At 46.2% G+C, this 15,104-nt stretch overlaps 1 protein-coding gene across 4 annotated transcripts in view; it reads left to right on the forward strand.

Annotated features, from left to right (window-relative positions):
* Nucleotides 1-14,640, forward strand: part of GFPT1 (glutamine--fructose-6-phosphate transaminase 1) — a 47,163-nt gene extending 32,523 nt beyond the window's left edge. For 3 of the 4 annotated variants that reach the window (XM_026081762.1, XM_026081766.1, XM_026081764.1), the window contains exons 17-19: nt 612-779; nt 1,546-1,707; nt 2,357-6,668. In XM_026081762.1, the coding sequence (XP_025937547.1) occupies nt 612-779; nt 1,546-1,707; nt 2,357-2,401 (375 nt within the window). In that variant the 3' untranslated portion in view covers nt 2,402-6,668. Of the gene's footprint in view, nt 1-611; nt 780-1,545; nt 1,708-2,356; nt 6,669-14,313 lie in introns of those variants that run through there. The other variant, XM_026081765.1, reaches the window with a different exon arrangement.
* The last annotated feature ends 464 nt before the right edge of the window (nt 14,641-15,104 follow it).

The following is a 15,104-nucleotide window of genomic DNA, read 5'->3' on the forward strand; positions in this document are numbered from 1 at the left end:
CAGCTAACTATGGCGCGCTGACTGATACACCAGGTCAGGTAGTTGGAACTCATCGTAACGCTGTTAAGGACTCTACTGAAGCAGACAGACAGATCACATAACTGTTAACAGGCTAAATGCAGCTGTGAAAGTGCATTTATTTTCAGTGTTCACACTGGGAATGCTTTAGGTCCATCATGGATTATTGTGGCAGTGCACCCTCGTATAATCGGTTCCTTAAACTGCTGGAACGGCATTTCCAGAAATGCTCAGTAGCCACAGCTGAGCACATCCTTCCTAAAAACTGTACGCTGGGGTTTTTACCTTTGAGGATATTCCTGTTGATATTAGTGCTATGATGATATATATGCAGGCTGACTGTAAATCACAAGGCCTGTGGTGGGTTTAGCAACAGAACTGTAAGTGTTGATCTTCTGAGCAGCTCAGCCCATATGCACTACTTTGAACTAGGTTTTCAGGCTGGCTAGTCCAAATATTGGACCTGAGGAGACCTTGAACATATTTTTACAAGGTTAATCGCTGCTTTTCCCTAGAAAGTAGAAAAAAACTCCTCAGATGGCAAAAGAAGAAGATTTGCCTAAAGCTTTATGAATTACTTTTTCCCCATCTAGAAAATTAAAGAAATTACCTACATGCACTCCGAGGGGATATTGGCAGGTGAGCTGAAGCACGGTCCTCTTGCGCTGGTGGACAAACTGATGCCTGTTATCATGATCATCATGAGAGATCACACATATGCAAAGTGCCAGAATGCTCTCCAACAGGTGATTGCACGACAGGTAAGTGCCTGTAAAAGTATAGAGTGCATCAAAAGTGTTGCTTTTGATATAAAAACAGTTTTACTGTGCACCCAAAGTATTTGCTTTGGAGAATTTGATATTTCTATCCTCAGTCCAGCTTAGATCAGGTTTGCTGCAATCTGGTAGCTATTTAGTGTACTGCCTAAAACGTGACTTCAGTAGATAGTCTTTCTGTTTTTCTTAGGTGCAGTTTTTACAATACTAGACAAAGGGTAGAAGAGAGCTTGATTAATGTCTTCATTGTCATCCTTAAGCTTCAAAAGAAAATACCTTTGTAACAGATTTTATAGGACAGTAGTAGAAGTTAGAGCCAAAGACCTTTTGTCAATGCGGATTAGGTCCAAAACATTAGTAGATATCTCTTCCAGAACCTGAAATAGTAGCTGGCTTTCAGATTTAAATCTCTGTATTTCACTAGCTTAAAAAAAAACCAACAGTTTTGTTTTAAACTTTGGAACTTTCCAGTTCTATCAGATTTTAGAAAAGGTGATGCTTCAAACCGTACAAGACATGCCATTGCAGATTTCTGGTTAAAAAGAATTAAAATAGGTGCAAGTCCCCTGGTATAAGGCAAGGCATACAAACTGCATTAGGTTTCTGCTTACCCCTTAAAATATGCTGCAGCGGTGCCCTCGATTGTTTTGTTCTGAATTCAATGAAAAGTTCTTGTTGCCCACAATCTGAACAGAAGCAAGAAAAGAACCCTTTCAGAGCCGTTTTTCTTAGACGTTTCCCTTTGTTGCAGGGGCGACCTGTAGTGATTTGTGACAAGGAGGACATCGAGACAATTAAGAACAATAAGAGAACAATCAAAGTTCCCCATTCGGTGGACTGTCTGCAGGGGATCCTCAGTGTTATCCCCCTTCAGCTTCTGGCTTTCCATCTCGCAGTTCTCAGAGGATACGATGTAAGTACAGTACTCCCTTCCTCGCCTTCTGCACTGTGCATTCGCTAGCGAAAGACCTGGAATAGATGTGCTGGGTGAGGTGGGAAGTCTGGGGGGTTTGTCCACTCCGTATGATTGCTCGAGCTCCTGGAAATACCAGGTTAAGCGGGAGACCTAGCAATTACAGAAGCTTCTCGTGAACAAAGCTTGAATGACGATCTAGTATACTTGGCCGAGTCTTGTGCAGTTTGGTTTGGACATGTGTTTGCTTTCTGGAATCATCACAAGCGTACTGTTCCTGAAGGGCTTGTAGGAATCTGAAAGGAAGCTAAAAATCCACAGAAGGATGTGTGAAAACCAGAGTCGGTTTGTGTTAGGTATTTGATCTTAATACAGGCACTGGCCTCTGCCGTTTACTGCAGTGATCTTTTTTCTTCTGAGCCACGTACAATGTATGCCAAAGGAGTTAAGTCCTTAGTTCTCTTGACCAGGCCATCACAACTGAAATGGATGGACTTTCCCTGCACTGATTATCCTAAATTAACATGAAAGTGTGGTGTTAGTTTCAATTTAATTGCACAAGAACTGTTCCCCACCTTACAAAGTTATACACAAACAAACAAAGTGCATAAATACTCACAAGCATCTTCTTTCTCCTCCCTCTCTGCAGGTTGATTTTCCAAGAAATCTGGCCAAGTCCGTAACTGTAGAGTGAAAGATCATCCGAATCATAGGGGCAAAGGGGAATTAAATGAAAGACTTTTTTTGGTACCAAAATAACTTGATTTTAAAGTCCCCTAGGTAAATCTTATTTTGCTAAATCGTTGTTTGTGTATAAGATCACCGTAATTCCATTACATTAGTGATTGTCAAATTGATTCCACGTGCTATGTCAATAGCTTTGGGTTTTTTGAACACTAGACTTCCATGAAAGATGTTAAATGGTTTTCTTTAAAGATTTCTCAGTCTTCTAGGTAAGGGGCCCTCCACTTTACTTTAAGATAACGTCATAGTTTCTTACCCAGTGTGGCTCATTCCTGTTGTTGCTGAGAAACCATTGAATGAATTACCTGTCATGCTCTCAGGCAGTGAAGCAGGATACCAGGACATACAACTGGAACAAAAGCTGTTACTGGTCTTGCTTATGCAGATACTTTAATAGTGAACAAAATTGGAACAAGAGTTTGGGTCAATTTCTGCCTCATTTACAAAAGGGAATTCAACTGATCTGTCAGACTTCCTAAATCTTAGGCCCTTGGTAAACGTGCTTAAACAAAAAACCAAAACAAGTCACATCAAAAGGATTTTAATCTATGCCAAATACCTAGCAGCTGACAATCTCGTAGACTCAGTGGGCCAAAATGCGTTCTGCAAAACCAGCACCTATCTCTAGTTGTGCCCACGAAGACAGTGGAACTCGCTCCTTCAAGCATAAACGAAAGCAGCATCTGATGTGGGTATGGGTGCTTACCAAAGCGGGGGAGAAAAGAGGAATATGGACAGTGCTCAGGTTTTGTTGTTTGTTTTCTGTTTTAAACAAGTCACACTCATTCTGTGTTGAGGGATGAAGTTTTTCTCCCGTTTGAGCACTGTGGCATTATAAACAAATCCTAGGGAACTGGCTTTATATTGCTGCAGGTCACTTACTGGTCTGAACATGTACAAGAAAGTTTTTGCCTTGTATCTCCCGGTCAGACAGCACTCAGTCTTCCTTTCTGAGGCTTAGCACGTTAGACCAAGTCCCTTAAAGCGGGTCTGGTTTATTTAGAGCAGTTCATGCAGTGGCAGTGGCGTATCTGACTTGTGTCAGCTTCTGCCGGTTTACAGTCAGAGGGGGTAAAAAAAAAGGTTCAGTAGCCGAGAGAGAAAAAGATACCGTGATAATAGCTTTATACCAAGTTTGCAGAGGAGCAGACATTACACAGAAAGCATGCTTTCACGACCTAACGCTTTTTCAGTCGTTAAAGGGCAGTTAGCTCTGTGTTTCCTAATGCAAAAGGGCCTATTTCCTACCAGCCTGTCAGGTTTTGAATTAGTTTTACACAGGCAGTAAAAACACCATAGTGCAAGGCGTAAAGCAATACTTGGCCAATAGTAGAGAAACTCAAGGTCAATTACTGCCCCTGAAGAACTGCTTTAACAAATATGGTGTTTGGGGACTGTCCTCTACCATTTGAAAGCTGGTTCTCCTTGCGCAGGATGCGAGACTATTGCTAAGTTACAGTAATCCAGGCCAACACTCACAGTGAAGACAGTTGCTCAAAGCGAGGTGGTTCCAAAGACTCTGTCTGTGGCAATTCTATTTTGTATAAATTGAAGTAACCTCTATAACTTTGATTCAAGATCAGTTCCCGGCTTAGTTTTATTATGTTAATGAGAATAAATTGCTGCATGCCTGGAAATAGCTCCTCAAACCAATATGTATATGTTTACTGATACACTGTATTCAGACTATTACTTTATGAATGGGTTGTGCTGCCAGTGTCTGTTTAAGAAGAAAGCAGTAAACGTTGCATTTTATTTGTACCATGTTTGCTTATGAGAGGCCGAGTCATTAGGTGCCTCAGCCAGACCATGACGAGTAGACTTCTCTGCGTCATTTGAAGGGGATACTTTTCTTTAAGGAAAAACAATGCCTGTTCAGTGCTAGCAATTTGAAGACAGTCCCTCTTCCTTCTCCCACTCAGCTTGCTTAAGAAGAGGGAAACTGTGAACCTTTAACTGGAGGGGTTGGAACCAAGGAAGGGTTCCCCCCCCCCAACATAAGGACTTGCAGTATGATACCCTGCGTGCTGGCTAGCATGGATTCTAATGCGAATGAATCCCGCAAGAAAGCTATTTTAAGCTCTTTCTCCTATTCCACTCAGAAGAAAAGCAGCAAGCACTGCTCTTACCTAGCCTCGTACAGATGATTGTCTGCTAGCTTACCAAGTCCCCTAGCAAACCTGATGGTAGTCAGCACTGTTAAAATACAAGTTGCTATACAGTAAAAGTTGGATAATGCAGGCTGTTAAGTATTTACAAAAATATGTTGTATACAAAGAGGACCAAAGAAGAGGATACTAAGTTAGAAATGTAAATCTGACACACTCATGTTGGATGTAACTGTACAGATATTGCTGAGTTATTTGGTTTGATGCTACGATAGACAAATCCTTATGCTTTGTAATTTAAGGCATTAAAACTCATGACAAATTCTTCGTTTGTCAGAAGTAAAGGTACTCACCCCCTGCATTCTGCAAGTTGCCAGCAAACTGCCTGAAGTGTACCAAACTCTGCTTGCCAAAAACAGTGGTTTAGTCGCTACTTGCAACTAGACTATCGGATGTTGTAATGCTTAATATCAAAGAATGCTGAGGAGCACACTTGCTGTGAAGAATTTTTCTGATGAGCATGGTAGGGAATCCTTAAAGCATCTCGTTGTTGTTAATTGCCATGCCTGCGTGAAGTGAGAATGTATAAAGGACTCTCCTAGCTTTCCTTACCTCATTTTGTCTAGATGTGTTGCATTTTGATGAACAGATGATGTTTCTCTTTTCCCTAGACAACTTTTAGAATGTCTTGTGATATTTATTAACAGCCAGTCAGTCTTCTGCTCTCCAGAATGAATGTTTTGCTTACTGAGCCAGTAAAACTCCCTCCTTCCTAACTGAGGCGTTTAAAAATGCAGTACCCCATTACTAAAATTGAGCCACAGGTAAATACAAATACAGGCCTTTGTCATTTGGAATGGCAGCTGCCTATTACTGCATACATTTGTCAGAATTTATTTTGATTCAAGAAACTGTTTTCCTCATCTCTATCTATAGCAGCTTAAAGTGATGCATAAGCCTTTTTTTTTTTTTTTTTTTAATTACTAAAACCCAGGGACCTTTGGGCTCAGCTCATGTTGTTTCTGCCTAACAGGTCTCAGTCAAATTCCAAGCCTCTTACTAAGGTTATTCCACAAACAGTAGGAGTTTAAATCATACATGGTATATAATTTGGTCAGAAAGTTTTTCTTCTTTCCTCATAGCTACACTAAAGAAAGGCCATGAATTTATCAGGTGAATAAATACTGGCTGTAAAAGTATTCATACAAAGAGCCCCAGACAGTATTTGGGTAATCGTCTTTGTAAAACCCAACAGTGACACAGCAAATGCAGTCTCTCTTTAGTGTGGTTTTATTTACCGGAGAATAATTAAGTACCACAGACATGGAGATATCCTTCTAGCCAAAAAGCTGCCTTGGAATCCTTTTCCTAGAGTTTGAGCCCCTTTGTATTTACAGAGCTGTGTTAGTGAAAGCTTCAAATACCCAATTTCAGAGTCAAGCGGTAGGGATCTCATGGATATGGCACAACACGTAGTCATGCCGAATTAGGAGCCTTAAATCTGGCTTAGACAAATTAGGTTTGGTTAAGCTGCAGATTGAAACACCTAAAGGCCTAAGGAAGCCCAATATATTAATGCAGAATTAGGCTTTTCCCCTCTTGGTTAGTGGTAGTCCTTCACACCACAAGTAGATGCCTGTCAGCAGCGTGGAAGAGGGGTGGGGGGGGATTTAAATCAGGCCCTTCAAGTAGTTTGTCAGTGTTTAACTGTGGCTAATTTTAGATCCTACCTGAATGTACTGAACTTGCCTCAAAGCATGGAGTCCCTCCCCTATATGAGGAACAAGAAGAAGAAGAAGAAGAAAAAAAAAGTACTTGGTTCAAATAAAGGGAAAGAAAACTATTTGCCTTCAATTCAGTTTGCGTAAATAGACACTTGAAATGGCAAATGTTACCATTTCTTCTCTTGTAGACGTATTTGCCTCTGCTTGTACATACCCAGCTGGCTTGGTTTGTGGGGACCAGTCTGTATCTTGTTTCCTGTCATGTGCTGTACGCAGAAGATGTCTTACTTTTGTCTGTAGTGTTTTATAATTTGGGTTTTGTCTTTTTGCTTACTTTTTTGTATCTCACCCTTTGAATAAAATCAAGTGCCCTACATTAAACAGACTCAATTCCTGGTCTTTAGTTAAATCCATTTAAGAATAGGTAACCTCTATGAAAGTTAGGGGCTATATGTAAAAAATAGAAAAACTTAGGGCTTAACTCAACTCTCTCCTAACCGGCCAGGCAATTTTTCATGTCTGAGATAGAATATTTTTCAACTGTCATTTTCTAACCACGTTTTTGCCACTAACCAAAAAGAGGCAAGAAGGAAGCTTTTCCATAAAATACCTCTAAGGCAGAACAGTTGGTATTACCATCTGTACTTTAATTCAGATTTGACAACCACTTTTCTATTATTAGATAAGACAAAATTGCGTGACCCACACTTCCTGGTCTTTACACTCATTCTACACGAGTTTTGAAACTCTCAAGGTTCCTTTTTGAGCTGTTCGGTGGTTGTCCCCTGTTTAGGTAATGTACAGACATGCGGGGAACGTCTCTGCCAAGCACTTTAAAGCAGGCTGCGTCACAAACAGGGCAGTGGAGGCTACAGAACAGATGCTGAGATAGTACTATTAAATACACCTTCTTGTAAGAAAACAGCTGGGGGCTAAAAGAGATGGTTCATGTCTAAAAAATGCCTAGACAACTTCTTAAGTGAAGCCCTCGCCACCAAGAGACCACCTGAAATGCCACCCCTCCTCCAGCCAGAGCCACTCGTGCATTAATTATCCCAGGGCCCCTCACCTCCGCAGGGGAAGAATACCAAACACGATCCTTTTCCTAGATAAAGCGAGCAGCTTGGACTTGCTCTTGTTGCAAAGTGAATGCCTCTCCTGTATAAGTAGCAGTAGTAAAAATTCATGAGACGACTGTTTTTTAAGGCTGTTGTCTTGAAACAACGCGTATGTGTCCTTAGTATCACAGTAAGAGCCAATGCCTACGCACAGAAAAACAGCCCCATGTTAGAAGCAAGACTGTCCGCTTCTGCTCGCTCAGATCTTCAAAAGTAAACATGAATACTAGCTTGTATTACAGTCATAACCCGAACCACGTAATACCGCTCAAAGCTTTAGGCTTTTGTTACCATAACTGAAGGTCACACCTGCTTGGGACCCCAAAGGAAAAAGGACTATTGCAATGACGCAGCGAGGAGAGTTGCTTTGACTAGACGCGCCTCGGCGTGCGCAGAATCTCTCCTAAATGACTCCGGAGATGCACCGTACTGGGTCTCTCTCCTCTGGTACAAGTCAGCCGTTCTCCGGCACTGCAGCGCGGAGAACCGAGACTGTCATCAGCTGCTGTCACAGCTCTGGCTGCATTTCCAATCACACCAGGGAGGGCACAGGGAACCTCTTTCTTTGGTACAGCCTTGTTTGAAGAGCAAGGGAGAGGTATCAAAACACAGGTGAAGAGACACTACCGGGTTCTTATCTCCCCATTTGTGATACCTAACCACACACACTGCACAGTACATTTCGTTTAAGCCAGTAAAAATGACAGTGAGAAGACAGCCACAAAGGGACGTGACCGGGGTCTTAGCAAGTCAGTCCTGTGCTCAGGTTGCAAGAAATCCCTTTCCTTAAATCCTCGCTTGACTAAAAGCAATAAGGTGAGGGATGAAGGACCTGCAAGTCCCTTGCACAGAAACTCTGCCATCCCCTGTAGCGCTGGTCTCATACAGTATGACAGTATGACATTTTAAGACAAATAATAAGCTCCCAGCTTCTAAGTGCAATTTACAGAAGGGCATAAGCATTTGGTTTGAATGAATTATAATAGACTGCCTGCTCCAAAGTACTTTTAGGCTCTCTTAGCGCAACATACTTTCCGACATTTATGCTTTCCCACTGTTCAAGACTCATTTCTCGGTGTACTGAGTTAAAATACAAAGTTTGTGGGGGCCTTCAGAACAGTTTGGGTGCAGAGCCTCACGCTAATGGTTATAGACATACATGCAAGTTTCTTTATCTGTATGGATTCCTTTTCTAGAAAGCAGCGCTTACCGCTGGGGTACGCGTTGCTTGCAGGAGTACTGTGTATATCCAAGACCCCGGGGATGGTTTTTATCAGGCACCTTCCCTTCCTGCTCTGTGGTAAGCTGTTTTTCACTACTGCAGAGCTCATCCATAGCCATCTGCAATAACTGCTTGCACAGAAAACAGCCATGTAGCTGCTGGGTTTGGAGAAATGCACCCCACTAAGCAGCCAGTTCTTCGGTCGCCGTGAGATAGGCGGTGGGAAGCTGGCAGGCCACAGGCCGTGCTAGGGGAGTTGTTAACCCCCGAGCCCCTTCTGACGTGGGCAAGGTTGGGAAGGAACCAGCGCATGGCAGCATTGCAGATGGATATAGGCAGGACGAGGAAGGGGTGCTTCACCTGTCAGCTTTCAGATTATAACTTGAATCCCAGTTACCAGGGTGGTATTTCCCCTGTTCGCAGAAACTCTGAGCATCAGCAGAGCCATTCTTACACATTAGCTACATCGGCTGTGTACGGCAGGCGGTCGGTGCAGACTACTGTCTTTTTGGTTTGAGAAAAGTGATCGTTGCTTTCCACTTCAGAAAGTAGAAGTTATTTTCTAATTTTTCTCCCCTAAGAGAGCAGACACCACACTTACTGTGCTATTGGAAAGATGCACAAAGTGAACTGTCCCTACTCGAAACAGAGACTGGCAGCAGAGAGCATCAGGTTACCTAGTATAGGTAACTTAATACTGTTTTTAATTACTGTTTTTACTGTTTAGTAATTACTGTGCATACCGTTACCTAGTATACCGCCCTGTCTGTTGAGCATGTGGTCCCTGAGCGCCTGGTGGTTTCACCAGCCCCACAGCATCACTGTGCAGCACCACAGCAGCACCCCGTCGTATCTGGAACGTTACTGAGTAGGATTTAAGTGTTATAACTTCAGTGACAGCTGATGAGCCTTCCTGGGAAGCTTTTAAAAATCACATTATGGGAATGGGACTTCATCTCAGTAGAGCATCCTGGCTAGTTCCACAGTTCAAGAGCTGCTTTCCCGGTTGCCCACACTCCCTCTTTGCTGGGCTGCTCTGCCAGCACCTGTTTTTAGCTCACCAAGTTTCTAGCTCCTACAGCTCGAAAGGTCCAAGAAGCAGCATGCTGCAGCATCTCCACTTCGCTTCTCCTCTCTGCTACAGCTCCCTGTGCAATCTCTGCCCACACTGCCACTGAAGCCACCCCAACCTTGCAGTCAGAGGACTACCAGCACCCCCCGGACCCTCATAGCGCTGCACAGCCCTATGTGCCTCATTCGATAGGCAGGAGAGCATCACTGTCCTTCCCAAAGCAGGGAGAAGGCAAATGCTCAGATACTGCTTTAGTAGCACAGTCAAACACGTAAAGAGATAGACCGCAGAGACAACTGAGATCATAGCTAGCCCCGGGGACATAGCCTGTACTTGGGTTTGGACAGGCTGGCTTTTTCATCTCCAACTTGGATGTAAAAGCAGGAATCTGATCTACTGCAAGCCTGACCCAAAAGCTGCCCTGTGTGCCTTAAAGAGGCTCTTCCTGACCTATTTTCATGCATTTATCAGCTGATTGGAAGACATCACAGGCATTTGAAAAAGGAAAGGAAAAGCAAAAAGCAAGCTGACCTGCCAAGACGGTCCACTCCGTGCTAAAAAGGTTACCCAGCTTAAGAGAAAAATCAAACCCACAAATCACACTCGACAGGACTCCTTTCCCCCTCCTCAGTCTCATTCTTTATTGTTAAGGTCAAATAAAAAAATGTTCCCATGGTCCTTACAAATTCCTACGGAAACAGCTTTAAACAAACAAGCTGCTAGCCTGTGTCTGGGCAGCAAAGAGCAGCATTAGTTTAACAGAAGATCCTAAAAGCGGCGATGAGCCCAGACGCGCTGGAGACACTCATGATACCACCAGAGCTCACAGCAAAAAGCCAATTAGGCTCCCAGGGGCTCGCCCGCACCGGGAGACGCGTTCGGGCCATGGGCAGGACGGGGGGCAGCACAGGGGCCTGGCCAGCTCGTTCGGGCAGGTAGGAGGGCTGCCCAGCCACCTCTACGCAGGAAATAACGCCGGCAGGGGCAAAGCCCACGCCTTGCCTCTAACAGAAGCTGCCGTGCTGTTTTGACAAGGGCAGTAGTCAGCAAAGCTGCAAGGGACATTACTAAAACCTCCCTGCTCCTCTCGTTTCCATCTCTGCCCAGAGCTGTCACACCGCTAACCTACACTAGGCGAGAGAGCGTGTCCCTGGGGAGGGATGAGCAGGACGGTCCCCGCCGCTGCGTTTGGCTCAGGGTGGCAGCGAACGCGCCAGCTCGGCCTCGGCAGATCTCGGCATCCCCAGCAGAGCGGGGCTTGGGATGGGGACAGCGTTGCGGAGGACGGTGCACCAAGCAGCCTCCGCGCTGCCGCGGCACCACGCGCCCCAGCGGGTCGCTGCTAGGAAGGAGATGCCGCCTCTCCTCCCTGCTGATGCCAGCTGCCACCTGAACAGCCTCCTCGAGCTCGCAGGCGGGTGCTTTCTAGCACCCAGTACTGGGCAAGACAGTGTCTGCCTGCAGGGGCTGACTTACCACCTCATCGGCAAGCCCCAAGGGTGTGCCTGCAAGGTGGTTTCATAACCAAAGTTATCCTTTAGGGCTATCAACGTAGAGCTACCTGCAGCCCAACCACGAGACCAGTGCAACAGCACCGGCAGAACAGGCAGAATGGCCCCAGCGGTCACCAGCCAGGCCGCTCTGCTCTAAGCTGTGGCACGGGCTCACGTTCCTCCTTGCGTTTTTCCAGCAATTCCTGCTATCAGAAAGACACGCTTTGCCAAGCATGGCTAGAAAGCCTACTAAAAAATTGAAGTTGGAACACATGCAGCATAAGCCAAAACAGAACGGTCACGCTCAGAGCACGACACATCAAGCCCGTACAGCCAGCCATTTACCAGGTGGAATTTAGTGGGGATTTCAGAGTTGCACAGAGCTAGGAATTATGCACACAGGAAAAACTCCCACTCAGCCACACCAGGAGTCATTGCAGGTTTCTGTGACCCAGCGAGGCCGTATTACACTGCTCGCTTGTCGTGTTGCTAAGGGAGAGCAGCAGCCCTCACCCCCCCTCTCCTCCGTAGATCAGACTCGAGCCTACGGGCCAGCCACGTCACCTCTCTTAGCATAATTGGCAGACGGCCTTCGGGAAGGGCTCACGACAGAGCTTGACATGCAGGATGAATGAACTGCCTCAAGGACTGTCTCTGCAGGACCACATCCAAGCGAGGCAGGGGGCAAGCAGGCCCCGAGGCTGACATGAGGCCAAGCCAGGAAGGCACCTGCTTGCAAGCAGAGCAGCTGGGGTTCGGGAGGAATCTTTGCTACGGGGCTGTCTAGTCACAAGCGTCAGGGTAGGGACGTGCAGGGACTAATCCATCATCCTCTCACCCCCCTCCAGGTGCTGCCGACCTGGAACAAGGGTTTGTTCAACCCCGTTGTGGCCCCAGCACTTTCAGGAGGGAGGTTTGCTCTAGCTGCGGCAAGAAGTTGAGAACCACTCATGTGAGCTACACAATTTCCATCCCAGGGCTTTGCCAGCCTGGCTGATAGGAACAGGAATGGGTTCAGGGAGCACTAGCTAGGTAGGTCTCACGCTGCTGAAGCCACAGGACAGTTACGTCCTGAAAGCGGAAGGAGGGAGAGGGCTTGGGGCAATAACCTCTCCTTCAGGCACAGCTGGATCCAGAAAAAGACATCTGTCCTTGGCCGTAAACATGCCTCCTGCTCACCTAGATCCAAAGGTTACTGTTCAGTCATTAGATGCCTCTCTGTGCGGTGTAAGGTGCTGGAGAAAGGAAGGCATGGTTCCTGGTGACCAGGCGAGAAGGCGAGAACTCAAACCTGCTCCCAAACCAGTTGAAGCATAAAAACTCTGCAACATCTCTCTAAGAAGTGTTCTGTATCTCATCACTTTACCCCTCCTGTTTGGGTTGCCACGTGTCCAAATGGTATCATAGCCAATGCCTACATGGAAAAGCAATAAAGCAAGTAATTTATTTGTAGCTGTCTTCAATTTAATGCACCAGCTGGATGTGACCAGCTGGTTTGTAGCAGGCCAGCAGCCAGGACTTTATGGATAACTGGAGGTACGCTGGTCACAGCTCTGAGACAAGCTGTTCTTGAGTAGCTGTGGGTGGTAGATAGGAAAAAGAGAACTGAAGTGCGACCTGGGCTTTAACACCCTGGAAACGTCAGCTAAGAAACACTTTTCTCATCAGTAGGAACAAGCAGGGAAATGTAAAGCTGGGGCAAGGGCTCACCAGCCTGGGAACGCTTTGGTCTTTGACATTTTCTCGTTTCGGTGACTGCGAAAAGCGCTATATAAAGTCCTGTTCCAAAGGGAAATATCTGCCATTATTCTATAGCTGGAAAAACAGAGGAGCAGGAACGTTAAATGACTTGTCAATGCAAGGTTGCCATGGGACAGAGAGAATGAAACGCAGGTTTCCTTTCCAGCAAGGGAGTGGTAGTGGAACAGCAAGAGGTTGTGTACACAGAGACGTAAGCCTGAGCTCCAGGCTCTTGCTGACAGCTACCCTACAAAGCTCACTTCCTTCGTGTAGAGCCAAAAGACACCAATACTAACCACGTCCCTTCCTCCCCTGCCATCAGCTCTAGGAACAGACTTCCCTGCAATCAGGCCAGCCCAAGACACCAGTCTGTAGACATCACCCTTCCCACCTCCCTCCAAAAACTAAGTTGCTCTGAATGTTCACGCCTTTCTTTTGTATTTTCCCATGGCCCCCCTGGAGCAGGTATTGCTCTGCACCCCGAGCAGGCAGTGCACAGCTGTAGTTCTTCAAGTCTTCAGACAGCCTAACCTGGGTGGATGCTGCTTCCCAGAACAGAAACAGGTCAAGAAGCCCGAAGTGAGGGCTGCTGCACAATCCCCGAGCTGTTTCAAAGCAATACCCAACCTGGCACAGGGCTGCTAATGACACTGCTAATTTTGCTGTTGATACCTGTCTTCCCCCAGACAAGCGTGGGAACTCTGGTGCACTCCCCAGCTCCTCAGTCCCTTCTGGGCCAAATCTCCAGAGGCCCACTGCAATGTTGTTTCACGGAGAAACAACAGCCCAGACAACACAAATTTCAGGGCAGAGTTTCGGTGCAAATGACCCAGTTTCCAAGCCTGCCCAACATGTTTCAACAGTAACTGTATCTCGGTGCCCTGAAAACATCATCTCTGCTTCACAGGCGCCCAGTTCCCCCATAGCCCTGCACAGCTATTTGCAAACTCCCACCACAGTCCAAAAGGCGTAGAGCAGGTAGCATTAGCCTCTGTAGTTGTCACAGCTAGGCAAGAAAGAGAAGGACCTGAGCTATGCTACATCATGGGTCCCTTGAGAGCAAGGATTAACCCCCCAACATGCCGAGTTTTCCTGTAGTTTCACAATTGCAGTGAGCAATCCCACTGAGTCTGGGTTGTCCTCCTGCACACACAAAGTTCTCCTTTGGGTAAGCCCCGAATGAACCCTGCTGAAAGCAGATATTCTAGCTCAGGAGTCTTTTAAGCACAACACTCTTTTCCCGCAGCTGACAGGACCGAACCACTGGCTGTTTCCTTATTTCTGGATGCCGGATTGGCACCCCGTACAGGAGCGGGCGTCACCGCACGGGCGCACCTCTCGGCTCGAAAGGCTCTCCTCTTTACGGCTGCCTGTCCTCTTTGCAGGTGGACCGCATTGCTGCCTCCAGAGAGTGAACGCCACCGCCTCTTCACCACTGCGTGAGCAAAGCGCCTCGCGTGCAGCTGCCCGAGAGAGCCTCGAGGGAAAGGAGCAACACGAGCGAGCTACAGGCAGCCGAAACAACTCCCCTGGGCTGCCACCTTCTCTGCCCACTCAGGTCCTGTCTGCTCTGTGCCACACAGGCCGGCAGGCCCAGGTTTAGAAGTGTTTTGCATTGAGTTAGGCATAGAAAACCCACTAGATAAGTGACCAGCAGTCACAGATTAGGTATTCTGTATTTGCTGGTTGCATTTTGCACTTTGGCTCTTGCCTTGTTTTTAGTTTTTAAACAATAAAAGACTCCACAGATGTCTTTATTTTTAAAGCAAATGCCAAAACCAGGGCATTCTGCTTTGGAAATGCCAGAGTATCTTTTCTTGGCTGGTTCCTTCCTTTCCTGCCTTTCACAACCCAAGAAACAAAGCTAAGGTCACGATCCTCTTTCCCCCCTTCAATGAAATTCATGGGCAGTTTTGACAGCTTGACCCTGTTGCTTTGACTTGAGTTTCTGGTCTACACACTAGCACAGCGAGGACGCATCTTGCACAGACAGCCTGGTGCTACGCAGAGTCCCCTGGGTCTCACTGTGTAGCAGCCCTCTTTGGAAGCGGGCAATGCTGTATTTTATCATATATCATCCCTATCGGGAATCAGGCAGGGGTTTTGGAGCATGCCAAAAACCCTGTTTCTGTTGCTGGTGAATTGTTGAAGAATTCACACTATGGGCTGGTGTATG

This window comes from Apteryx rowi, unplaced genomic scaffold (genome assembly GCF_003343035.1).
Source record: "Apteryx rowi isolate R43461 unplaced genomic scaffold, aptRow1 scaffold_56, whole genome shotgun sequence".
NCBI lineage: Eukaryota > Metazoa > Chordata > Aves > Apterygiformes > Apterygidae > Apteryx > Apteryx rowi.